Here is a 27,651-nt window from a genome sequence, read left to right as displayed (position 1 = left end):
ACGCCATGTATACCAACACTTAAAACTAAAGACTTTGAACATAACAATTTTAATAATATTAACTGAAGTCAGTATCAGCAGTAGGAGGAAACAATCAATGAGGACAAGTAAACGGAATTAAATAGTCCAAGAAAACTATAGACCATACACATACTCTGGGAAAAAAAGTATTAAAAAAAATAAAATCACCTTCCTTCATTTTTTGAAATCAGCATTAAAATTCAAACTCCATTACAGTCAAAATCACAACTAAAATGAAGTACAGAACTTCCAGGATTTAGAAATTATTCTAGTCTTGTCTATACTAGCTTTCCAAGACTGGGATTAGCAACAGTGCTAGAACCTCTAAAAATCCTAACGTTTTAGTCTACCATCTAAACCAGCAGATGTGAAAGATGCAAAACTCTTGGTATTGGTAATACTAATTTGGGCAAGTGACCCATACCGTACTAGCGGGGAAAAATATAATCATTAAGTATTTCTAGCAGATATACAGCAGTAGCATACTTTTAACATTTCTTCAGTTAAAACAAGTATGTTGCTAGGTGTACAATGCAGAAAAAGCTAACACATCTCTCCTTCAGAATGTTTTTAAATCACTGGAGATAGACTAAGAAAGAACAGCCGTTAGTGTCAGTAAATGTTCAAACCCAACATTAAACAGCGTTTGTAAAGTAACAGCTGACTACAAACCAGTTCTGACATACAACTCAATACAACTTCAATGAGAAAGTTCACTTAAGAGAAAAGCAAAATTAGTTTCTATGCAGAATAGCAAGCCCACAGAAACACCAAGAACTTTGCATTATTAAAAATTCCCCAAAGCATTCTAAAATCTCATTTCTTATTTCACATCTATCCCCAAAGTAATTCAGAGCAATATACCAGTATTCCTACTGACTGAAGACATTCCACCGTTATTAAACACAGGAACATCAATAAGGTAACAGATTAAAAAAAAAAAAAAAAAAAAAAAAGTGGAGCTGTTGTGTAATATTTAAAGGCAAGTAAGACACAGATGGTTATCACAGTTTGGTATCAACCCAATAGCAATACTGGAAACAAATTAATTTACTGTATAAAGGACAGAAACATAAAAACGGTCATTCAGCATGGTTTCATAGAGAACAAGTTGTGGCAGATAAGCAGATTCATCTTTCAGCCAAGGACTATTTGTAATAAAGACAACCGCAAAGGTGTAGGATGTGTATATGGTACCCATATGACTTTTTGATTTAGAAATACATGCCATACATTATTTAAAAATGGTTATAAAATAATCAAAGTATACAGCAGGATTTCCAAAGTGGCTTACTGACCTCAAAAATACTTGTCAGTGGAAATTTCATTAGAAATTTCACACAAATATGTAGTAAACATAATCTTGTTCTAAATATTCATGCACATTATTCTTCAGTAAGTCATTTCTGATGAACTCTGGGAGACTGAGATAAGCAAGCCTGTAAGAAACAATAAGAGAGAACAGACACCTTCACATTTTGTTCCATTTGGAACAAATTCATTTTACCAAAGCTGAGCTTCTGGGAAGAAAAAAAAAAAAAAAAAGAATCCCACAAACCAAGGGATTCTCTCGGAGAACAGACACACAGAAACAGAACAAACACCACCTCTGTATTAGCTTCATGTGTGATGCCGTAAAACAGACTGCTACTCAAGGTCCAACAGAGAGACAGCTCACCTTCACTTTTGCACATCCCATTGGCAAAATTGATACGGGGTGAGGGAAAGAAATTTAAGGGGTTGGTACCCCTTTGTGAAGAAAAAAACAGAGGCATAAAAGAAGAGAGCCTCAAAAAACCCCAGAAAATGGGAAAATACCCTTCCCGACACTAAGAATTCACAATTATTAGCACCAAATGAAGTGCCACTGGACAGCCCAGCAGTACAAATCAGACCTGGAAGAGGCACAGGCGTGCTACTGCATTTCTGCCAAATCAGCCAGAGCACACAATGGTAAGCTCACAGAAGACAACTGATGATACCAGAAGAAAAATAAAGTCTGTCAGCTCTAAATTAAGCTATCAGAAACATTTGTGCAAATTTGAAGCAGGAAAGGGTGTTTAGACTAGATCAGCACATCATGTACCCGCACCATATTAATCCAGCACATCTGATTTCCAGCATCACAGAGCCCAAGAGCATAGTTCAGTTTGTCGAAGTAAACTAGAAGCTGCCTGTTACAGTCTCTGCCTTCCTAAGGAGAAAGCCGAGGAGCCAGAAAATTCATTAACATAGCCAAAAGGCACAGCAGGAACCAACAGCTCAGCCTCAACAAAGCTGATGGGAAGAACCAGAGGTAGGACACCAGAGCCTTCCCAAGCACAATGGTTCTTCACCTCTGCATGTCTTCAAATTAAAACTGGATACCCTTCCCAAAGACACATTTCAAGGTAAGTTACAAGATTCAATGCAGGAACAACTCAGAAAAACATGAAGATGTGACACAAATCAAAGCAGACTATTTAGTAACCCTCTGGAGCCTTAAACTCCCTGAAAGTATAAGCACGCCTGTTTATTAGACATATGAAGTTCAGAAACATTACTTTTTCTGTGTTTTTTGCCTGTTTTTTAACCAGCACTGAAGGCATCCTACAACACAGACAAATGGTAATGTGCAGTTACCATTGCACTGACAATGCTTTTCCCTGGGAACTCGATATGCTGTGGCTGTGCATAACTACCAAATGGATGTAGATGATAATACACCTTTCTCCTATTAGTTCACCAGTCGCAGAGCAAGTAGCATTGCTTTTGCCATGTTAACCTTAGGGCCAAAACAGTTAACACTGAAGTGTATTACTAAGCTTCCTTTTTCCTTTACAGACATTTTGTAGAAGCTCAATAGAAACTTCTTGAGAATCTGAGGCAAATGTAAACCTGTTAGAGGACACTCATTTCCTATGTGCCTGCTCTTCCTGAAAAATTTTGGATGGAGTTTCAGTGTACATGAGCTTGCCAATCTTAGTAACAATGTTATCTTTACTCCGAAAAGCAGGTAAGCAAAGCATTTCTAAAGTTATTTTTGAGTTAGACTTTTAGTTTAGTCCTGCTACAAATCAGTTACAAACAATGCAACTGGATACAGAAGTCCCAAGCAAGTTTCTTGCATCTACAGAAGACATCATGGAATGGCAAGTCAGCCTCTTTCACGCAAACAAGACCTACTTTAAAATAAAGAGTAAATAACAGACTTACACATACCTCTTAAAACACTAATATCTTTGCTTTCTTAGTTTGCTTTTTACCTCTAGCCACTACTATTTCTTTCATTCATCTCTGTGCCCTTAAGTGAGCACCTTTTAAAGGTTCATATTTCAATTCAGTTAGCCTGTCCCGCCCTTTCTTATACTATTAATAGACCTATACTGTATTGAAACAGGTGTTCTGCTTTGAAATTCTGTTGCAAACTCCAGGAAAGAAAAAAGCTGTTAAAAAGCATTTTTGCAGGAGATTTTCGACAATATAGCACACCCATTCACTCCAAACTATCTATCCAAGCTGACATTTTCCATTAAGACCTGCAACAGCAGATCTCGTGCATACACACAAATGCCACCACACAATTCCTTGAGAAAAAAAATGTTAAAACCATATTTATTTCCAGAACCTATATCTGATTGTTTATTGAGAAAACTGTAACAAGTCTATGATAACACACAAGATTTTTCCAATCTGCAAGTCCCTGAAAGCCTGTTTGTTTTCAGATGACTGTTACTGAAAGCAACAAATTTCTTCAGGATTTGTAAATAGGGGCAAGGAAACAGGAGCTGAGTAAGGCTTTTTCTTCCATTGTTTCTCCCAGCTGGTGGGAGGCTGTTTACTGCTCTGCAGAAATACAGAGGACACCAAGAAGCCAGGAGATGCAACAGCCCCCTGCTAACACACAAGGAATAAAAAAAGTCAAGCTGAGAGCCAAGGTGCAGAGGCACAAGTTTAGCTAGAGACAAGGGTAGCAGAGGTCTCAGTAAAATACTGCCACTCGCAACCCACAGCAGCCTACAGCAGTACCATGTCCCAACACCCCTTGCCAGCAAGTGCTGCAGCAGTCACTACCAGACAGCAATAACTCACAGCAAGCTCACAAAAGCCAGTGTCCAAGTGTTGCTTATGCCATAAGCGTTTTAGATCAGACTGCCCCATCTGAATTGATGATCCTGTTGGAGGCTCCACACAGCACCATGAATTGGGCTTTCTAAGATAACTCCCTTCACTACAAAGCACACTGTGGGGCAGGGGATGGGATGACACACCAAAACTGAGAAACTGTTCTTGTATTGTAAGATCTATATAACAAAGCATTACAACTGCTACATAAAGCCTTCTGGAGCACGAATATTTTTAAATTAAGGCTTCTCAAATACGCTATCTCCACATCAGTTAAAAAAAAAAACCACAAATAACCAAATAAGGCTTACTATACTTAAATTTTCTAACACTACAGAAGATGCCTGAGTATAGTAGGCCAATTTACACAAGTTTAATTACTGAATGTAACATCCAAGAGTAAGCATGCATGTACCTGTAGCAACCAGGGACTAAAACTCCTTTTGTTATTAAAAGCACTGTTTGCATGAGGCCTGTCAGTTCAGAACAGTAACAAAGAAAACCAAAATGCTTCAGTATCAGTTAAAGGTTACATTACATGGCTTTCACTGAAATAGGATGACTTCGTCACATCAAACACTGAAAAGCAGAAAAAAAGAAGTTAGAACCCCAAGCTCTACTGACTTCAAAAGAAACTTCCTGACCAAGACATACCTACACCCAGCTGAATTATTTCAGCTTTTGTCACACACAATAATTTCATCTTTTGAAAAGCAGTCACCCCACCACCACCACCCAGTTTTGAAGGTACTCTTATTTAAATGGAGAAATCGTGCTGTCCCAGGCTTAGCCCATTAAATACAACAACTCCTTGTTAGACATCTTTCACAAAAAAATTAAGGAAGTTCACACAGGAAATACACTTCTGGTAATGCAGCACTATAACCAAAACTCACTACTTCACATCTCAAATATACAGTGTCTCAGATCTTCAGGTGTGTGATTTTTCCACCTAGGCACCATCCATTTCATTTCCTAAAAAAGACCTTGCGGAAACCTACCCTGAGATCATAAAATTAAAGACAGCTAAATACATATAAATGAACTCTCTGCAAACGGATTAAGTGATCATGATTATTTCTTCTTCATACTTGATCTGAAACTTTTCATCTTGTCATGTAATCTCTTGCACTGCTAGATAACACTTTATTTTATAAATTTACCTAGCTTCCTCCCCACCTTGCTCCCTCCTTCACAATTTGTTACTAATAATAGCAGGTGAGATAAACTTCTCATGTATATTTACTTAATTTCACAGCCTTGCACATAAGCAACCACATAATTTCATGTTCATTTCAGGCTACTGGAAGGAGTAGAGTTCAGACATCTTTTTGGATGTACACTTAGTCCAAGCTAGTTTTACCAATTTTGGTATTTAAGCAGCATCTGTTTTTACATTTTTTTGGAGGACAGTTTATATGGAGTCAGTGAGCATACAAGCCTGCCAAGACAACACCTTTTCTCAGTCAGTTTTCTGACTGCAATTACTTAACATAGGTCTCCTACACTTAATTAATGCTTATTTTCAACCCTACGACATAAGGGTTAACTACAAAATAGAACCAACAGGATCCTAAGCAGCAAGCTATTTAATTCCCAAACCATACACATCCACGCTTACACCAGTAATACTACACACAAGCACAGAAACAAAGAAGAGGACGTCGTATTAATACACCAGCATGAACACAAGAGGAAGGAGGAAGAAAACCACTTTCTACCTGGTAAACCTTAAAGCCAAACTATTTAAAACCATTAAAGACAATGGCAGGAGCCAGAGAAAGTGAGGAGTCTCTGTGGCACTGGACAGCGAAAGGCTTGCAGATGAAGAGCCACGTAGTTCAAGGAGTCACCTTCACCTACAGCACACAAGTTTAGTCATTTCACCTGCTATTTTGGCTACCTGTTGGTTTCATTTTGCGCTTCACAGCTCATCCTCAACACTTGATAAAAATCAAAGCTGATTCGTGACATTACAATGTCTACAACAGGAAACTGATATGCAGTCCCCGTCTGCCAGCAAAGCAACACGGCGAAGAGCTTGAGATGGCTGGTGGAGGAGTAAACTGATGAAGGCTCAAAATCACAATGGAGAAAATCAGGAAACTTTCTATTTAACTGCATTTACATGCAAATGGAACACATTTCAACGTTCCAATAAAGTTCATCTCTAGTCACTTGTATACTACAGCCACATTGCAAAGCTATTTTGACTGCAAATGTGTTTACATTATGGACTATGTAAACCACAGCACAAAGTCTCAGTGGCCTGAAAAAAAAAGTTATGTTTTGCATTCATTATTTTGCCACTTCCTGAATTAGAAGTGGTTTACTCAGTCGTGCACACAGTTTAGCATACCAAAGACAGAGTGCCTGCTAAAGATGCCGGTTTTCCAGACAGCCTGCAGGTTGCTCTAAAAGTCTAACACCTTTTCTCTCTTTATCCAAGATGTCAAAACCATACAGACTGAGGTTTAGATTTAAGAAAAATACTTCCTTTTTAAAAATTAAAATCTGATGAAAATGTAAGATAATCAGTCCCTAGAGACAGCACCTAAAGAACTTTAATGCATGCAAACATTTTTTCAAGTCGTTTACAAACAATTCACCTACCAGGAGTTCAGAAAGATGCTGTGCCTTTCTAACAGGCAAAGAGAAAATGTCTGACTGACAAGATGTCTTAGCCCCTTTCAACATCAGAAGGCACTCCACTGCTACCTAATTAACACATTCTCTTCTCGTAAAATATTAACAAAGCACACGTTTCCCCAACTAGCACTGTATTTGTCATCCTTGAATAAATTACTTCTGTATTGTATTTCATGCACGCTTCCGGCCCACATCCTGCTAGACACTGAATGCTTACAACTGGGAACAGATGAGAGGTTTGCCTAGACGAGCTCCATTTCTTCGCTAGATGTAACAACGATGAAAATACTGATTATCAATAAAATAGCCATTACACTTGCAATAAAGTAACCCCTGTGAAAAATCATATGAGAAGACAACCAGCACGTGCAGGTGGGATTGGTCACTTTCCAGGCTTCTCTGTCTGTGCTGGCACGGGTGTACAGGACAGCATGCACAAGTATCAGGGTTACCTTCAATTGGTCTTTAACATGTTACCTATTTTGTTTGCATGCAGGCCACGATCATTACAACATCTAAACGCTCATTCTAACTACTGAATTAGCAATCCCCCCCCTCAACCTAAACTCCTAACCCTCAACCCATGGAGAAGAAAACAACGTCATATTTGTTGTACTTTCATATGTACTTTACTGAGAATTGATGCCTAAGTGCATCATATAAAATGATGTTTAATTCCAAGTTAACCTTGCAGTGCTTATAAACCGATAGCTGAGTTCTTCCCAGGACAGAGCGGGGTGTGTTACTTGCGCTGTTTTTAAGGGGTTTCTTTTAAATGAGTTCTCAAATAACTTCTTGAAACTCTACCACAGCTAACAGAACGTTACAAACACATCAAACACCTCTTCGTGTCTAAGACACTGTCCTGCACCTCGCCATTTCTGCACAGTGGCTGATCCGACAATCCGTAATCTCCGCAGATCGCTCACACTCGAAGAAAATCTCTACTTAGAGAAACTTCAGGGAACACCCAGCATGGCCCTCGCCCTGCGCGGCCCGTACAGCCGCTCACCCCGAGGCCCCGCCGGGCCGCCCCCCGCGCCCCCCTGCTCGGCCGGGCCGCCCCCCGCGGGGAGCCGGGAGGGCAGGCGGGGCTGGGGGCGGGGGGACCACCTCGGGCCGCTCCCCTCCCGCAAGCCCTCGCCGAGAGCCCAGGGACAGCGCGAAGGGCGCGGGGTGACCCGGCCAGCCCCCCGCCTCCCCGGGACAGGCCGCGGTGACAGCCGGGCCCCCGCCTGAGGTAAAGTCGCCTCGACCACCGCCGCCCCGGGGTGGGGTGGGGGGTGGGGCGGGGGGCGCCCGGCGGCGGCGGGGCGGGAAGGCCGCGGCCGGGGCAGGGCTGAGGGGAGGGCGGCGGCAGCCGGGCCCGCCCTGCGCGGACACCCCCGCGGCGGGGCACCCCCACGCCCGCCCGCCGGCCCTCCCGCCCGCCGCCGGGCCCGGCGCGGCGCCGCCCGCACTCACGATGGTGACGCTGGCCTTGCGCAGGTCGCGGTTCTCCTCCTGCAGCGCCTTGCACTTGAGCTTGTAGGTCTCCAGCTCGATCTTCAGCACCTTGTTCTCCTGCTGCAGCGAGGCCAGGCGGTTCGTCAGCTCTTCCAGCCGAAACGGGGAGATCACGATCCCGCCCGCCTTGCCCCCCGAGCCGCCGCCCGCCACCCCGGAGCCGGGCCCCGCCGCCGGGCCGCCCGCCGTCAGCGGCCCCGCCGGGCCGCCGCCCCCGCCGCTGCCGCCGGCGCCGTCCGTGTCGCTCTCGCTGGCGCTGTCCGCCATCGCCGCTGCTCCCGCCCGCCGCCGCGCCGCCAGGCGAGCAGGGGGCGGTGCCCGCCGCGCGCCGGCGCCGCGGCCTCCCCGCGCGCCAAGAGGGGCCGCCCGCCCGCGCCTCCCGCCCACAGCGCCGCCTGCCGGCCCCGCCGCCCGCCCCGCCGCCTTGCGCGGCAGCCGCGTGAAAAATCGCTTTAGTCGGCCGTAGCGCCGGCTCCGGCGGCCCCGACGGCATGGCTCCTGCCTGGGAGGCTTCGTTTAAATGTTACGCTACCCGTGGCAAACAGCTTGCGCGCAAACCGCGGATTTTTTACCTCAGTATGTAGGAAATCCCGCTCGCCGCTCAAACCTGTGACCCGCGTAGGCGAGCCCTGGGCTCCCCAGCAGCGCTGTGACTGATCCCCCCGGTGTTCATTTACACACGATTCCAGCAGCTGAACACCTTTTATTTTTCTTTTTTAAGGAATATATCTATAAACCCACACACGGGCCAGGCAGCACTGGCCAGCGAGGTAAGCGCGGGGTGGCAGAGGCCATGGCGCTGACCTATGGCTGACGCTGTGCCAGCCGCTCGTTGCCTTGCAGGGCAGCTGGTAGCCGCTGGGCCTGGGCACTGCGAGCAGGGCTCGGGTCCCCCCAGCCCGCCGGGGCACAGGGGCACCGCAGTGGCCCCCCGGCTCCCCTCCCCTCGGCGGCACAGAGGCAAAATGGCGTGGTAATTCAGGCCTCTGTACACCTGCAAAACCACTTTAAATTAAGATACATTAACGCCCATCTCTCATTCCACATAATGTATTTTCTGATTAGCATGTGCATATACTATACAGCATAATGGGGTCCATATTGCTCCTGGATAAATTAGTCACCATGACTGTATAATTGGTTTCTCAACAGTTTATGAAGGGAACTTTTAACAACAGTAATTTTTCTGTTAATGGCAAGTAAGGATTTCATTATCTCTAACTACGCCACCTTTTCGTTTTGTGCCACAGTACATTTCAAATTTTGCTCTTTTTAATGGCCGTAATATATGAAGGACTTCCATCTCTGTAAAGTAATCATTCCTTTTGCCTGCGTGGGAATGTAAGTGCAGGTCATTTTATTTTTGGTTTCTTAATCACCAGGAAAGCAGTAAAAGGGCTGCTCCTGGTTTTCAACAATGGGGACCACTCTCTGCGACACCTGCCCACACGCCTGACCCCGGCACATGGCGCTGCCATGCAAACAGGGCTCAAAATCGGGGTGGGTGGGAAATGGAGGTCCCCATCCAGCACTGGACGAACCCCACAGCTCCACTCTACCCCCGTCAGGGTGCATCGGCCCAGGACTTTTAAGGCTAAACAAGGTCCTGCACCAGTTGCCCTGCAGAAACTGAGCCATACTCCTCAACACTCTTACCTCTGTACTGAGCCTGGTGATGCCATTAAAGTGTAATAAGGCCATCAGTAACCCTGACCCTTGGCACCACCCTGGGCAGCTGCAGCCCCTCAGTGGGATTTCCCATCCCTGGGCATCGGTAGGGTGGGATTTCTCCCAAAATATAAGAGCATCAGCATTGAGAGATGCTGCTATAGGGTTTCATGCAGAGGTGCTGCACAGGTCTCCACAGACCAGCTAGATGATGTCCATGAAGTCTTGTCAGGACTTTTCAGTGCTGTCCTACAATGCTTCTGCAGCCACCCCTGGGGACCCCTAGGTCTGCAAGAGTGGGCAAGACCCACCGTCCAGGGCGGCTGCTGGCTCCTCTGCCCCACAGCAGCACCCAGGCTGAGCCTCTCCATCAGCATGGGCTCTGGGATAAAACACCTGAGAGATTAAAATAGGATTCGACAAATAACCCTGTTTTGGACAGGTCATTACAGTTTAATGGAATTGCCTTTAAACATGACTGCTGGTGTTTGGGAAGCTGGCTGAACACAGCCGGGTTGTGAGGAAGCGTTATTTCATGTACACACTCCACAGCGCTGGAAAGCCAGGTTGCTCCGTTGCCTCTGCATGCAAACATGTTCCTCAAAGCAAACTTGTTTCTAAACAAAGAGATTGGTAAACTAATGGTCTTTCTTCATCTAGCTGCCCAGCTTTGATCAGCCAGTTATTTCCGTTGCCTTTAGTGGGACTGCTCACGTTTGAGTGTCTTGTTGAATCAAGGCCTAAATAATTTGAAAATCTTCATCAGCAAAACATGCATCTGCTCCGGGCTAATCTTACCCAGCAAGCCCCACAGCATGCTTAGCCTTAAGTCACTCTTCAGACCTATCCATGTTAATCTTAAGAGCTTTGCTGATTTGGAGTGCTATAATTTTCCAGAGGACATGGCCTCTTGCTCCTTTGGACACCAAGACTAGCCTGAAAACGGATAGGGAGGTGCAGGCGACATCCCCAATCCAGCAACCGGCATGGCTTTGCTCAGCCAGGGGCTGTGTCCCCAGCATCACACCGTGCAGCTGTTGGCACTGCGGTTGGCAGAACACTTGTAGAGCAGGCTGAAGGTGCTGCAGACGCTGCGTATAAAGAAGAGGGATCTTGAGCAAGAGGGGAGCTTTCCCCCGGCCACCTCGCCGTCCCTCTTCACTGAGGTTGCATCAGAGGTCTCGCTCCCAGCCAGCATGCAGGCTTTCATAACAATAAATTATAACTTGGCACTTTTGTAGCACTCTCAGTTCAAAGCTGCGCTGAAACATTATCTAATTAATTCGCACAATAGCGCTGGAAGGCAAGAAAGGGAGGTAGCGAGCCGCGGCACTTGCCCAATGACAAACACTGAGTCAGTGGGGGAGTGGGAGGAAAACTCAAGGGCCCTTGATGTTTAGATCTGAGACTGCATCCTTCTTGTCATAACAGCATTTCAGTCATTTCAAAAATAGCACCCATATATTTAATTTCAATTACAGCCAACTACTCCCAATTAATAAACAGGGAGAGAAAATTTTATCTTAATTAGCACACACACCCCCCAACCAAACCAATTAAAAATATAACTATGTGGTACAGGCACAATTACCAAAAACCCTTTTTAAAGGGTGTGCAGCAGAGGCTGCCCCGCACCGCAGCTTCGCCCGCCTGCAAGGCTGCTCGGGGGGCTGCTGCTGGGGCCCTGTTCCCCACCGCGGGCGGCGAGGGGCTTGACGCGGAGTAAAAGCCACTGTGAGCAGCCTGTCACTGCTGCAGTGCCTGCAGGACAAGTCCCCCATCCTCCTTGCCCCAGTATTTTTTTATTGTACAAAAAATAAATGCAAAACTCTAGGAGGGCAAGGGGAGGTGTCGGTCCAAATAAAGAATCTCAAAATGTCACTGGCACTGTAATAATAGCAGAGCAGATACTCACATCAAAGAGAAGCAATAAAAAGGCAAGGATTTATTCACAGAAACTATCATTACAGGAGGTAATGGGCAATTAGAAACAGTGTTTCATAAACTCACATCAACAGTAGAAATATTTGTATAAAATACATTGCTAGGTGTGAGGGGTTAGAAGAGGTATGTTCAGAGATTTAATGTAATCCTTAATATAATTCCAGAGGTCCATTAATCAGCTGGAAGACCTTCTATAACAATACAGTTTTATTAAAATATTCAGTGGTTATAGACCGAAGAGAAAAAGACCAACTGAAGCTAATTAACCCCAGGAAAAATTCTGTACAGTACTCAGAGTGCCCGACTGAAATAGCGGTGGGGGGGCAGGGAGAAATGAAGACAAAGCCACATTAAAATTCAATTAATGTAAAATATTGCTATGAAAATAAACTGAAGCAGTGTTAAGAAAAATTGTGACCTGTATACAAGAGAATATTCAAAGCGGAAAATGAAGTGCCTATGTGGAGATTTCACCATTGTTGAAGGGGAGAAACCTCGATATGAAAGGGATTTGTACGAGCAGGAAAAAACCCACAATTTGCTAATGTTGTTAAGGTCTCTACTGGTGCTGGGTAAACCATGTTTTCTAACAAGCAATCCAGACAAAAATAACACCATCCTGCTTTGCTTTTCCTACCAACAATTATTTAATCAGAAACCTGCATTAGAAAAGAAGTCTCTGTGCAAGGTAGAGTATCTGAATATGAAAATATGCCACACAATAGCCACCCAGTAGCTGACGCATCTTCAGCTCTGGGGCTTTGCTTTTGTATCCTTGTTCTCCCAGGGGATTTTTTTTCAGCATTCGTACTAGGTTGGTTCTGTTGGTCTGGCGGTGCCACAATGATATCCAGCCTCTGGAGGCCTTCCAAGGAAGTTGGTGAACAGGGAATTACTGTGCATTGCTGTTTTATAGCCCAAATGGCTCTCAATAATTGAACATCAGCATGATGGGAAAAGTACCAATAAAACTTTTATTATAAATCTTCGCCTTCCTCCAGGACTTTGGGTCAAATAAATAAAGCCATGCACAATTAGCATACTGTTTTTAGCATCAGCAGTTATGAAAAATGTGGCATGTACATAGATTTTTCTTGAGCAGCTCATTTTTCTGTCCTTCACTGACCTTTTTCTTTCCCAGTAATGGACTATTTTTTATGTGAAGCACTTTGCAGCAGGCTGGGTCTAACCTTCCCATCTTCCCTCTTCCTACCCTAGGGTCTGCATCTCCATTGGAAAACTGCTGTGCTTTCACTGAAGCGAGAAAATTTTCCTCCTCGTTATCACCATGTTTTCCCTCCCCCACTCACTCTGGGGTTAGAGGGAAGCTAAGCCAGGAGCTTTTCCTCCTCCAGCCACAGTTTGGTGGGATCTGCCCTGAAAACAGAGGTCCTGTTTGCATCCACTCCATCCTGCTGCCCTTGGCAATTCCAGTGCATGACCCCAGGGCCAAGGATGCAATGAGGTCAACAGTAACATTTTCATACCTTGTACACGTAGCTAGTACAAAACAACGAGACCCTTGCCAATACCCAGCCCTGCAGCCCTGCACCAGCCTCAGCCAGGTGACCCCGCTAGCCCTCCAGCTTGCACCCCCTTCCTGGGGAGGGGGCTGGCAGGGGCAGGGGGCTGCCCCAAAGCCATTGCTGCTGCCTCTGCAGAGCCCTCCAACTGCACGGGGCCTCATGTGGCCCCACAGCTCACCCTGGGGCAGCTGCGCCCGCTTTCCTCCAGGCCAAGCTGCTTACACCGGGTTTGCTGTCAAGATTATGTGATAAAAATTGCCACTGGTGGGCTTCAGTGAGTTTATCAGATTTTACTGACTCGCTTGAGCCCAAAGAAGCCCCAGTTATAGACTCCTTCCATAGGGGCCATAGAGAGGTTTTTGGGACCGCATGGCCCGCCAGGCAGACTGCAGCAGCCCCTAGTAGAGCACATCCCAGTTTCCTGCACAATGTGCACTACAGGCAAAGCCTGTGTTAAACAACCCACAAGGAAATGAACATTAATTAGCAGGATGCTGCAATCCTGCAAGCAACCCCATTTACCCCACTAATGTCAAGTCTGCACTATGGGAGCTCTTAGAATTTCTGACATTAAAACTATTACTGGCCACATATAAAATATAATTGTTATTCTTGCAGAAATGGGAAAAGTATGGTAGGATACTCTGCAGCATTATTATTAGGTAGTGCTAAACAAATATCAGATGAAAAGAAGGCTGTATTTAGCAATAGAGTTTATTTTAAGAGATGCAATAGAAGTCCCATGGCTTACAGTTTTGCCTCTAAGGGGAATGTTCTCACTGGAGAAAACACGAAAAAAAGACAAAAGTGCACATTAGAGGTAGAGCCCTCGCTTACTGTCTGCCCTTTGCTAGTACTGGCAAGATTTCCATTTTCCTTCTCAAATGACCGTTTATGCTTCAACCATTTTTTCCCCAATATCCTGAGCTACTGTTAGAATCAATACCCTCAGTGCAAAACAAACCAACACCCAGAAATTCCTGTTTGTTCAACATTTAACGTGAAATTTTAAACTGCAGATTTAGGTATGAAGTTCCAACCTTTGCTGTCTCCGTTTTACCAAAGCTTCACAGAAGGCAGCAAGCAGCGACACAGCCAGCCTGTGTGGCAGGAGCTGGAGGACCAGGACCTGCTGGTGCTGGGGGACTGCCCTGCCTGGGCACGTTGGGTGCTGGCCCAGCTGGCCCGAGAGGCACGTCTGCGCTAGTTGCAGCCTGCTCAGGTGCTGAGTGCTACCCACAGCTGGGCCTTGCTGCAGAAGCATCCTTGGGAGCCTCAAGGCGAGCCAGCAGCTACTCACATGCGCTGTCGCAGTTAAGATCGACTCACCTAGCTTGAAGATGCCACATAAATCAGCAGCAGCAGCAGGAGATCTGTTGAGATTCCCCTGCACACCTCAGCTACCTGCACAGGCAACCCCACCCTTCTGTCTGTATAAAGACAGCTTCTGACTGCCAGAACGACAGTTCCAGGTACAAGCACAGCTTTCTTCCCCATAAGCATCAGGCACTAACAGGGCACCAGGCACAGGAGAGAGATGGAGTTAAAAGAAATGCTGCCTTTTGGATGCTGTTACAGAGAGATGAAGTGAGGCTGTTCTCCATCGCCGCTCCTGCTTTCCTGCTGGTGGTCACCACAGCCTTTGCTTCCAACTGTAAAATCATCATGTAATATTAAACATATACATCTGCACACCATTTACTGAAAACATCATTTTCATTTTTCATTCAGCTGATTTCAGTACTCATGAGCAGGAGAGAGGCATCTGGGCAGCGAGGTCTCCAGGAGGATGATCGCTGCTGTTGGACTGTGAGCTGCAGTCAGATGTGGTTGCTTTCCAGCGGCATAAGTGGCATTTGCCCTCCAGACTCTGGTGTTACACCTGAACCATCAGCATTGTACCGGCAGTATTCTGACCTAGGTAAAACATGCATTGCAACACAGACTGGCTGCTAAAATGATGAAAACCATTTACTGTCACTGCTTCAAAAGCTGGCAGCCCTAATAACTCAGAAACACTAACAAAACCAACCTGTCACAGTCTCCTGAAGCCAAGTGCTTTCCACCCCAGGCAGGAGAGCTTTGCTGACTGACCCAGGTGAGGACCAGTTCCTGCATGGGTCAGCAGATAAAACAACAAGCAGACTGAGTTTTATCTGTAGGAGCAGTGCTTCGTCGGGTGCCAAGCTGGGGTAATATACATCATCTTCATGTTGCCTCAAAAGCCTGGTAAAACTGAATCTTGAGTAATAAAATGTACTTATTGCACCTGAGCAGAAGCTTGCACACACACTCGGAGCAGTGAGTGTCTACTGATGCTGTGTCCAAAACTTTGTCTGGCCGCACTTTTTATGTAGTGGTCCATGACCTATAATATACAGGAAGTGCATGCAATATACAGGATAGGTACATTGTATTTACATCATCTGCAGCAGATTGGTTATTGGTCCAACTGATACACACTGGGGAGAAAGCTGGTTTTGGGAGTGCTTTTCCTGGTTCTCAATGGGGCTAAAGAAATTAAAGGAAGTTCAGAGTTAACACATGTTGGAGAAGAGGCTGTGCATACCCCTGTTGCACAGGTCCTTTCCCCACATCCATGGAGTCTCTTACGTTCCAGGGAGGTGGGCTTTCCTTAGTTTTGCTGAGGATGTGCTGGCTGCTGTGTTTTCCTCCCGTTCCCCCCACCTGGAGACAGCCTGCCAAGTGATGGCCTGTCACACTGGGAAGACAAGGAGGTGGATCTGACAAAAGGAACCAAGAGGAAAAGCAGCAAAAAGCCAGGGGTGGTTAATGGCTGGCCTTGTGAAGCTGCATGTCTATAGGGTACAAGAACACTGCCAAATACACGTTATCCAAGAGTTTTAACACAATTTATTTTATGCTTAAATAATCAACTAGATCATCCAGTGTTTGTTGTTTTCATACATATGTAATTAGAGCTATTATCAATGAATGTTGTTTCCATATGAATATAATCAACAAATTAAAGTATTTCACCAAAACCCAAATAAAAATGCCCTTTAAAACACAGCAGCCTTAACAACCTAATATTACACTGCTAGGATGATTACAGATGATTGGCTTACTGAAAGATTCTACATCTTATAGCCAGTACACAATACAGTAATAATTTTACAGCGTGCTGCCAGTCTATTAGCTAATAATTTCTCTTCAGTTCATTTAAAAATATCCCAAACTTGTGCTCCTTAGAGCACCAACCCACTTCTAAAGCTGCAAGCATTACCCCCATTATAAAGCGAGAACAGATAGCACCCCCCTCCCCATAATGCAACTACTGTATATGTTATGGGTTTTAGGTCATTTCATTGAAAAATTGGCATCAGCAACAAATATTAGATGAAGGGCTTTGTGTTTACAGATAAAATCTTATTTTTCATGTTGCGGTATAGTGTTTGCAAAACTGGAAAAGATTTAATCAAAATAAGGTGAAACACATGCATCAAAATATTAGTACTCTGAAGAAAATTTTTCACAGAACTACAGAATTCCTCATTTTGGGAATCATTTAAATTTGCAGCAGATTTTAAAGATTTTTTTAAAATCAAGCTAGCGTTTTTGCATATACAAACATTATAATTGCTAATATACAAGAATCTGTGAAGATACACCCAGAATATCCCTGTAGGTGCAGCTATTTGAGACACCTAGCCTGCTCAATGCATTTGCAATATTCTGTTTGTGATCGAAAAGGCAGTGCCTTATCAACATTTATTCTATTTTGTTAGAATTTATACAGTGTTATTTATTTACAGCAAAACTATCGATGTTTAAAAAAGAAACAAATAGTGTTTTATACCCTGACAGTTTGGGTCCAAGAAAAATAAGGCGAGCTGTTGTGGATTTTAGTAATTTTAGTGTCTTTCCATTGTTTAACCATTTCATCTTCGTACATTCCCTCTGGCCACAGGAATTTCTTTTGAGATGACATCAAACTGCTTGAAAGAAGCTGTTAACAGCATGGCATCTTGTATATACGCTGCATTGGTAACTGCGCACCCTTCAATCCTGTGAATGAATGTGAATTTCCATGCTCTGTAAATTGGCTCATGCTAAATTAATTTTTTTGTATTTTTTTGTTTGTTTGTTTGTTTGTTTTTGCATAAAAACCATGCGGTTAATGTGTGGAAGCAGCAAACACACACACAATTTTATAGGTGAATGTTTAATTCCTGTTGATTTTTCTTCCATGAGTGTCCCTCTAGAATACTGGCAGTAAAAGCACACAATCCTATGGAAAGAAAAGATAGCACAAATCATTTCAGATTATCTCATTAGAATCACATTTGTGCCGTTCCCTGTCTAAAAAGAAAAGTTCTGATTGGCATCATGGAATTCTGCAATAGGGCAAATCACACACTTCCTAGGTAGGTAATGACATTAGCTGAGCTCCCGGCATGAAGGCAAAGTGCAGCTGCAGATGTCCACGTTGCTCATGAATGGATTTACAAATACCTTTGCAACACGCTGCATTTCATCACCCCACATAAAGTACCAGCTTGTCAGATCCAGCGATGACAAGGAATAGGTACTCTCTACAGCCAAAGAAATAGCATCCTCTCCAGAATGAGAGTGCTGCTGCTTTTACAGCACGTTTTGGTATATTGTGTGCAAACATCCCCACCGTGGTGGAAAACCTGCACTCCTCGCACACCCACCTCTGCCAGTTGCTTGGGGAACGTGACTGGGAGAGCCAGAAATGCGGAGTCCAGCCTTTAGGAGGCTTGGCAAAGGACAAAGTGAGGAAGAGGAGCAGCCCCATCCACCTCTCGCGTGAGTGGCACCGAGGAGACGGGAGGCCCCGCTCCTACTCTCTCGCCTGTCCAAAACCAGTCATGAGGCCATGCACATAAGGACAGCAAATTTGTGGATTGTACCACAGCAGTATCTTGCAGCAAGGAGGCAGGAAGCAGAAATACATGCACACACACTGGCAAACAGGAGCTGGAAAACCTGTGACTCCCCAGTACCTGGGCACAGGGAAATCTGTTTGGGAGTGCGGCTTGAGCAGCGCCTGTGGGATTTAGTAAACAGGCATGTCCATGCCAGTCTGATCAGGTCACAGGTCCACGCGTGTTCCCCAGGAGTGCTTGTGCTCTCCTTCTAGCCTAAAACAATCTGTCCTTGCCCACATCTTTGGCTGTCATCAATCTATCCTGCTGCTAAAAGCCATCTATTCACATTGCAGCAGTCACACCAGCTCACACAGTGCTGTGCTGCAGAAATGCATGTAAAAGTTCTTGGCTTTTCCTTTCAACCTGTATTTCACCATGGGTTTATTTGTAATGGTGACAAAGACATTTTTACAGCAAAATCCAGCTAATGTCATTTTTTTCAGACATTCAAAGAAAAAGCAACACCTCTGCCTACCAAACAGGATTATTTTGTCCTCTGTGATCAAGAAACAAGCTAGTTTTCTATCAGATCCCTTGTCTATGCAAATACATCCATTTTACATTCAAATAAAATGTTCTCAATAGACTCTTGACTGGGCTCACAATTACTTAATGCACATTTCGTCGTGCTTATCATATCAAAGTTTGGACCACAGACATTCATCTTATTGGACAAAGTACCCCCCAGAGCAAATGTTTATTATCTAAGGAAGACTCTCCGAGTTCCTCAGGGGCTCTAGCATGGAAGAGTTGCCTACTGAAAATCACAGGAGAAATGCATCAGCAGTCATGGAAGCAAATCTGGTTCTGAGGAACTCAGACTCTGGCTTTCTGAAGGTCAGAATGTGTTTCATACATTAGGCAAGGACCGCCTTAATAATGCCATTTTATTTTAAAAAGAAATGCTTCTCCCTTATCCCCAATGTGTGTTGCGTCATGCTTGTACGCTGGCAGACTCTTTATCTGCACTGCTTATGGGGTTCAATGCCCCATCTTGCCTTCAGTGCCTTAGAATTCACAAATTTCCACTGGTTTCCCCCTGCAGATTGACAATGGAGAAGCACAGGAACCAACCTGGGACACAATTTCACACAAGCAGTACCATCCCTTTGGCTTCCTTTCCTCCCGAATCCTTGAGCTCCATGAAGGAGTAATGTGTGTCAAAAGAATCACCTTCCTTTTGAAAACATTAAATATGTGTGTGTTGAGCAGCGAGCCACGTGAAGCCATATTATTCTATTAGCACACACGGGAGGGCTCTCAATAAAAGCAGGAATTCAGCGGTTGTGCTAGGTGGAGGCAGTAGGTGCTTACCACATGCTGAAAGCACGCGAGTTGCCTTGCAGAGCTCGCTCCTTAGGGCTTGATCCCATAAAGCCCTCAGCTAGATCCCACACTGAGTGCTGCTGGTCTCAAACGGCACTACTCACACGCACAGACAGCCCGTACAGCCAGGTGGCTTTAGGGGCTACCTTACATTGCAGCAGTTGGAAAGGACCAGAGACTCAGGAGAGACTCTGCTTCTGTCCTTTACCTCCACAACACTATCCGGTATGTTTTCCAGGTCCTGTTTATCCCGATCTTAAGTCCTGCAGTCAACTTATACCAGATGACGTATATGAAAAGGATAACGCATAGACTTGCACTTCATAAACTCTTCCTTTGCCCAATTCCTAAACCCCAGAAAAACTAAAAGAAGTTCTGAGTAGAAAGAAGACATGAATGTGCTAAACATACGCACTTGAAGCCACGACTGACTGACCAGCATCGATAGACACAGACCGGCTCCTCCCACATTCACAGGCACATTTGCTGTGTGACCACAGCTATATGATCATGTGTAGCCTCCAGCTTCACGGTGCTCCAGCACGCCGTTACAGAGCCCCTGCAAGAGTGTCTTAGTCCATGCATTTGGTTTTAGTTTGGGAAGCCCTTATACTGTCAGCTGCTGTTTTGTTACAATTGTTAAGGCTGGATCAGTAAAATTCACAAGAAACAGTTGGTAAGGATTATTTGTTGGCAAATATTGAAACACTTCACTGTCTCTTAGAAGGACTTTGACTTGCATAACTGCCCTCAGATCACATACCCAACAGTGGAAGAAGCCTTGCACTCCCAGCAGATTTACTTGTGTGCAGCTGCTGCATTATTTGTGTTTAAGCTGACTTTTAGGAGTAGAAAGTGCTGTGGATTACTAACACTGGACTTCGTAAAATTCCCTAAAATCTTACACATGCCTCAGTATCGCTTCACTTTATGTTCCAAGAGGCAAATCTCAGTTTCTATATGTGAACTCAGGGTGATTTTCTGCTTGCAAGGTCAAAGGCCATCTATTCAGTTTTGCAGCTCAAAAGCAATGTAAAGGTAGCAGAAGCAAGCCATTGTGCGGTCCAGGTCCTAGCCCCTGCGCTGCGCTGTGCTGTGCTGGAAAAACGCTTTAGTAATGGAAGAAAATTGATCACACTGACCGTTCAGTGGTCGGCTTTCAGCTTTCATGAGTAACTTTTCTTCTCCACGTGTCTGACTTCTTTCTTTGTCTTAACTTTGTAAGCTTCTCCCTGCTTTAAAGGAGAAGTATAAACATTAACGTAGTCTGCAGACAGTGCTTGTAATCATAAACCTGCTTCCAACACAGGCTCCACATTTTGCTGTAACAGAACAAGTAAAAGCAGTTAAATCACGTTAACACTTCATTTCAAAGATAGACACAATCTGCTTATCCACTCTGCTGAGCTGCAAAAGCACAGGCCTGAAATATCATCTTCAAGTAGAAACCACTGGTTTACACTTTCAGCACGACCGCTGGGCTGGAGTGCCTGACCGGCAGCCCTCGGCAGAACCCCTGCCACCAACTGTAGCAGGATTCAGTATCAACATCAAGGAAAATCACCTCTCCTAGCCGGCCTCCCAGGTCAGCCAGGATTGGCAGACATTTCTAACAGCACAGGCCACGGCTGCTGTCATGATGTTTCACAATGTCTGTGCTTTAAAGTGAGCAGGTTAGTAATGGAATAAAGGGAGGAGGAAGAAAGCCAGCAAAAACCACCACTGAAGCAGAGCAGAAGTAAAACCAATGACAGTGACAAGCAGTGCAGGTTTCAGTGCCTTTAAACAGCAAACCACAAAATAAAATGCATCTTTGCTTATTAAAAGTAGCTCAATAATCATCTAAAAATAAATACTCCAATAATCACAAGCCTCATTCACATCAGAGAAAGGCATCTGTTTATGTGTGGTTATCAGCCGAATTACCCCTCGGGTGATACGCATTGATGTATTTGTAACTATTTGTAGTTTCCAACTAATCTAATCCGATGCAGCAAATTGAAAATGTTTCCCTTTTGCTGGGTGGGATTTATTTTTTCCCTGATAAAGGACTATGAAAGAGGGGATGGAAATACGTTTGTTTCAACTGTCCTATTTCTACATTGTGTGTGTCCCCTTTTTTAACTTTCTGTTTGTTTGTTTTGTTACCAGCAGATAAAGAGTATTTGATGTCTTTGTTTCTGAATCTGTTTTCACTCAGACAAAAATTCCATTAACCCCAATGACAACTCTACTGGATCAAAGACCTCTCAAGGGCTACGCACTAGGGAACAAAGCGTGAGCTCCCCTGAAACCATTTGTCTTCAGAGGTGCTGCCTGTTCCCCCAAAGCCTCCTTGGGACAGAGGACAGCTCGAGGCACGTCCTGCCTGTCCCCCTGGAGCCCCCTGCCAGAGGGGCTGGGGCGTGCTGGGGCAAAACGGGCCTGCCCTCCCCACTCCCTCCTCTCTTTTTGGGGGTGCTGAAGCTGGGCACAGCTCAGCCCTGCAGAAGGGCGTCCAATTTTAATCACCGGGGACAAATTCCTGTCTTGGTGCTTGCTTGTAAAGGATACCATTGCTCAGGTACGTTCCCCTGAATCCTGCAAGCTCTCAGTCACTAGCACAGGGGTATCACACAGGTGAGCGAGCGGCTGGTGGGGACCAGACTGCAGCCCATTCCTTTGGGCTGGTGAAAAAGCAACACACTACACCTGCAGGCATAAGGCACAAATTCTGCAAGGGCTTAACTAAAACCACAGACTTGGCTTATCTTGATGGCACAAAACAGGGCCCAAAGCTACCGTTTAAGTCTGCTGCCGGTTATACAGAAACAGACCGCAGTGCTTCTGTGCCAACAGGGTTCAGCCAGGCCCCCCTGCCCGCGCACAGCACAGAGAGACCCCTGCCCTGTTACCCAAACGCACAACTTGTCAATAACAGCAAACACCACACTTTGCCAAGGCTTCTTGTTAAATGCAGACCTCCAGCCCTTTAGCAGCACTTTCTAGCAGTCAACACAACCCTCTGCGTCTACTGTTATTTCCTGGTACTCCCCGTTCCATTACCATTTCACCAACTTTCCTCTCATGGGGGATAACAACGCGTCTTACTACCTTCCGGGTGATCTGTGGGAAGCAATACATAAAAAGTATTGATTTTTTTTTTCCTAGATTCTAAAGGGAGAAAGTATTTTAAAAGAAGTTACTTGAATGCAAAGACTCAGAGCAGTGATATAATTCATGATTACTTTTCTCGTGATGACGTTGCCTTCTTCATCGGTAAACTGTTCCTCTGTTACAGATTCACCAGGAATGTTTTTTGCTTCCTCACCCTAAAGAACGTGTTATAAGATTAGCAATATAGCCTATATTCTGCCAAACCCACACATATTTCCACACCAATCCAAGCAATAAGCACATGCTAGCTTCAACTTTATGTAACAGTTTGCTTTATGTCACACAAATAGTATGAAAGCCTTGCTCATTTAGCATGCCAATACCTGTGCATTTATTCTACAGAATGTGTCCTTAAAGCCTGTAGTGAGCTTCTAGCACATTGCTGTTATTAACTAATTCAAGACATGAAGCTCTCTGGGCAACAAATCATCTTGCAGTCAGTCTGAGTCCTATGAGATGGAGGCACAAATTCATGATGATATAATCTCTCATCGGACATCCATTAACTTTTTACAGCTTCTCAGTGCCCAGCACACACAGAAACAAGGTCTGACACCAAAATAATATGGTGGGGAAAATTTGGGATTTAAAAGACAGCTCTGCCTATATCTTGCTAAACACAAGATCTTAAACACACACACAAAAGACAAGACTTCTCAGCATTTACAAAATGGAGAAAGGTTATCTTACACGGCACTTTCCCTGGCATGTTAGCACCTGCCGACCCACTGAGGAGCCTCAGCAGCCTGGTGCATGACTTATTGAGGTCAGCAGCACTCCAGACATTGCTTCTTGTAGTACCAACAATTTATAGGACCAGCATAAATAAACACAAGAGCAGTTTCCTAACTGCTATGCTAGTGACTTAATACTGTTACAAGAATTACTGCTTAAATTATAAATAAATGATGTTACTTTAGAGTCTAAGGCTAGCTGGCGGTCATGAAATTATGTTCCAGAAGAACTTTGACAATTTTACCTCATCAAGTCATGTTTCCAAAGCTGGGTGCTGAAGCAAGCACTGCATTCAATGATTAAAAAATATCTATTGTCTGAACTTATTTATTTCATGTCAATAAAACAAATATAATCATAACGTAGCTGGCCTACATATGAAGAATTTCCACATGTAAACAAATAACCCGTTAAACAAACAAACAAAAAAAATCCTTAAACCTGTTCTCCTCCCCTCACCCTCAACCCACTATGGAAAATAAGGCAACTAGGGGGAGGAAGCAGACAGAAACATTGTATAAAATATTTTGTATCAATATTAACAACAAAACAATGTTTGAAATGGGATTATTACAGCTCAACATCAAGCTTTCATACTGTACTAAGCAGCACAGAGCAAATATAATTCCTGTTTGCTGTGGTCTATATGCTACACAGTTGTCTACATAAGCTCCTGGCACTGCTCTATAATAAACAAATATAGTGATGCTGTGTTTATTTTTTTTCAAACCGTTTTCCCAACACACACAGCTTTTCAATGTGTACCTTACAACATTAGGTTGTACGCTAATTTTAAGCTCTAGCCCCTATAAACCTTTCTTTTTGTTTACAAGCCATTTGTGGTCTTTTCTGTAGCCAAGCTTTTCCGTTTGCCACCCTTCGGAGGGACTGAGCAGGCAGAAGCCAGAGGGGCACGCTGAAGGGCAGAGCGCAGCCCTGCCGCTAACCCAGCCCCTGGTCAGCATTTGTCATTGTTCAGAAGCGCAGAGTTTTTGCTCATGTCACATTGAAAGCTGTATCGAAATCACCGCCTGATAATTAAGTAATTAAACAGTTTAGGATATTTTACATGTCTTTTCCCCCATGCTTTCACAGGCTGTATATAAACTGTAAAACCTGTTAAACTTTGATGCTTCAGGAGGCATCAGCAAAAGAAGGGCAGGCTCCACAGCCAGGTGGCTGTCACTGTGTAGGGACATAAGGATGAGATACTGCATCTGAGGTGCAGCTGGGGCTGAAGAGACCTGGTTGAGGTCCCCAGGCCTGGGAACAGTGGCAGCCCTACAAGAAGCACAGCAGAACAAACGGTTGCTAAAGCCTTCAAGATGGAGCCTGAGCTGGCCCCATACAATTCGTCCCCCAGAAGGACTCTGCTGAGGGGTCGTGGGAAGGAGAAATTACATACCTGCTCAAGCACTGACATCAGGCTACGTGCAGGAGGAGGGAAGTAAGAGACTGTCACCCCCGCCCCCCCCCCCCCCAAGTGAACGGGGCCCCAGCGACACCAGCCTGCTCCTTCCTTTCTCATGAGCAAGCCAGCAGGAACTGGAACTGCACGGGGACTGCTGCTGTGGCAGGGGGGCGATGCCTGGGTAAAGGTTTTGGGAACTGAAACCTGTGGGGTTTCCTAGCCACAATGAAACGGGGGGAAAGACCGATTCTGGAGACGTAACACTTTAATCAGAAGCAGAGCAGATGGGGAACTAGCTGCACAGTTTCTTTCCTGGCCTCCCACCTGTGGGCACACAGAGGTCCCTCCCACCCCATGGAGCACAGAGATATGGAAAGGTTCTCTCTCATGAACATGATCTCCAATGCCACAACAGTAAAACCCATGAAACCCAGAAATAAAACAACATGGCCAGTAGCAAGGTCACCAGACTACCTGGGACACCAATACTGCTTGGCACGTATTGGTCCTTTGCCTCCTTACTGCCACTACGATATAACAAGTTCGTGAGAATTACTGTTTTCAGCTTTAAAATGAAAAATATCCTGATGCACTGAAAGATGCCTCTTGGAAGAAAATGCAGATTTAAAGGTACGGTGAATCTTGGTTTTTAATTAGCTCCATGCTCCTTTAAGCACAGTATAAGGTTAAATGCTGTAAATACTCAGCAGTCAGCATGCATAAAATCCAGCTTTCACAATTCTCTTGCTGGTGGGTAGTTAAACAAATTGCAGGAGGGCTCACAATTGGCAGGAGGTAGATCTGATTTACTGACATTTCTAATCCTATGCAGTTATAAAGACGGATGTTTGCTAGGAAAAACAACCCTTACTCACTGGCAGCTTTACTTGTCAGATCTCAAACCAGCTTTGGGTTAGAATGGCACATCAGATGATCCTGTCAACAAAAGCTGTTTTTAAACACAAAGCTGGTGCATCTGCGTCACAGCTAAAGAATAAAATTCTTTCTGCTGCATCATACTTTTTTGGGCTTCATTTTACCCTTGACCGGTTGAAATTACTGTCACAATACCAAGAGCTTTAGAAAGGCAGGGAGAAAACTTAATACCACGATTACTGGAAGCTTGGTTATATCCCTGGGACTAAACCATACAAAGGTTGCAGTCTGCAAGCCCCAGAACATGCCAGGAAGCTTTGCAAAGCGAAGTGCTTTAATGTCACCCTGCTTGCTGGAGTGTAGTTCTGCCAAAACCGGCTGGTATCCTCTCTCTGCTGCTCTCCAAGGCAGCAGAAGCAAAAAGCAGCTTCCTCAAAGTCTTCCGCCAGCTCCAGTGATTTTCTTAACAGTTATTTGCAGATTATGGGTGTTCCCAGGGACCTCCAGATAAATGGAGTTATACAGACAGTGCTGCAGCATTGTGCCAAAGTGCACTGCAGATTTGTTGGAGCGCTGGTTTTCTTTCATGCTTGTTTTGTTACTAGAGGGATAATAGTCCCTTTTATTCCTCCTATACATCTAGTATTGTTGTAACAGTGGAGAAAAAAGGTGCAGCTGGATGTCTCTTACCCAGAAGGATAAAAAGGAATTTAAAAGCAGGCGGAAATAAGCAAGATGGAGAGATCCTAAATATTTAATTTCACCAAAGACCAGAGGCAATGCTGTGATGGGAACAGGAGCTGTACAGAGTGCTCAGACCTCTCCCCTTACTGACCTAAGCCACTGTCAAGACATAATCCTTTCAGTCTCAAGATCACATTCTTGCAATGCATAAACAGCAGCTGTGCCTCAGTCTCCTTGGGGTCTCAAGTCTCTGCGGCAGTGGCAGTTGAAACAAACATCTTTCAGTAAGGTCATTTTCATTAGTGAGTTCTGCCTGCTCAGACCTTGTTAATCAGATGCCACGACTCTCCGCCTGCACCTGTGCTGAGTCTGTACTTGCTTGTTTGCAGATGTACTGCTAATGCCATAGAGGGGGAAAAAGCCCCCCACAAACCAACAGGCAAGCCAAGGAGACCTGAAAGGAAATGGTGCCGCAAATAGGGCAGAGTGTAGTCCAGTCCTGGGAGCTGGGGCACAGGACTGCTGCCTGCTGTACGGAGGACAGCACGGTGAACAGACTTGTACCTGTGTTTCATTTATCTCTGCGTTACCTTGCGGAGGCCGGCAGCTCCGACCTTGCCAGCCTTCCTGGGCGAGATGGGGTGAGGGCACTTACAGAGCAAAGCAATTCTGCAGCTCTCCCAGCCTTGCGGGAACTACAGCCCAGAGGCTGCACCCGGCTGAATACTCAAATGGAAACGCTTCCCAAATGGAAACGCTTCCCATGTATCTTACGTGGGGCACAGGACTTTAATTCTCACCTACAGGATGGCCACATTTTCACTTTCCATAAATAAGTTTCCTCTGAATAATAACATCATGAAAGCCCCTGGTTCTGGTTTTGACTGACTGCTGCTCTGGCTCCCATGCCACTCCTCCAGTGCAGGCTGAACCAAACTCTCCGCAGTCAGTAATGGAGGGTTTCATGGGCAATATGCATGGAAAAAGACAAATAAATCTTTAATAAAAATTGGCAAGAAACAACAAAAGCACAAGATACAAAATGACATCAGATCTGAATAACCCCTGCTTAGAAATCTATTTTATTTTCCATTACAAAATTCTACCATAAACCTTTTGGCAAGAATCT

The 27,651-nt window shown here is 44.8% G+C and overlaps 2 protein-coding genes and 1 long non-coding RNA gene across 24 annotated transcripts in view; 1 reads left to right on the top strand and 2 right to left on the bottom strand.

Annotated features, from left to right (window-relative positions):
* Positions 1-8,602, bottom strand: part of CCDC6 (coiled-coil domain containing 6) — a 54,208-nt gene extending 45,606 nt beyond the window's left edge. For 2 of the 3 annotated variants that reach the window (XR_008734019.1, XM_055721333.1), the window contains exon 1: positions 8,239-8,582. Coding sequence is in view for 2 of the 3 variants with exons in the window: in XM_055721333.1 (XP_055577308.1) it covers positions 8,239-8,547 (309 nt within the window). In the remaining variant the exon portion in view is untranslated. Of the gene's footprint in view, positions 1-8,238 lie in introns of all 3 variants that reach the window. The other variant, XM_055721332.1, reaches the window with a different exon arrangement.
* LOC129736882 (uncharacterized) lies at positions 1,060-17,588 on the top strand. Its single transcript, XR_008734020.1, has 2 exons — positions 1,060-8,014; positions 13,111-17,588. It is a non-coding gene; the product is annotated as an uncharacterized LOC129736882 (long non-coding RNA).
* ANK3 (ankyrin 3) overlaps positions 16,270-27,651 on the bottom strand; it is a 374,167-nt gene continuing 362,785 nt past the window's right edge. For all 20 annotated transcript variants that reach the window (XM_055721313.1, XM_055721318.1, XM_055721322.1 and 17 more), the window contains 2 exons: positions 20,803-20,895; positions 16,270-17,670 (listed from right to left, as the gene is read on the bottom strand). In XM_055721313.1, the coding sequence (XP_055577288.1) occupies positions 20,827-20,895 (69 nt within the window). In that variant the 3' untranslated portion in view covers positions 16,270-17,670; positions 20,803-20,826. The remainder of the gene's footprint in view (positions 17,671-20,802; positions 20,896-27,651) is intronic.

Source organism: Falco cherrug, chromosome 9 (genome assembly GCF_023634085.1).
Source record: "Falco cherrug isolate bFalChe1 chromosome 9, bFalChe1.pri, whole genome shotgun sequence".
In the NCBI taxonomy this organism is placed as follows: domain Eukaryota; kingdom Metazoa; phylum Chordata; class Aves; order Falconiformes; family Falconidae; genus Falco; species Falco cherrug.
This window is presented reverse-complemented; position numbering and strand designations above follow the sequence as displayed.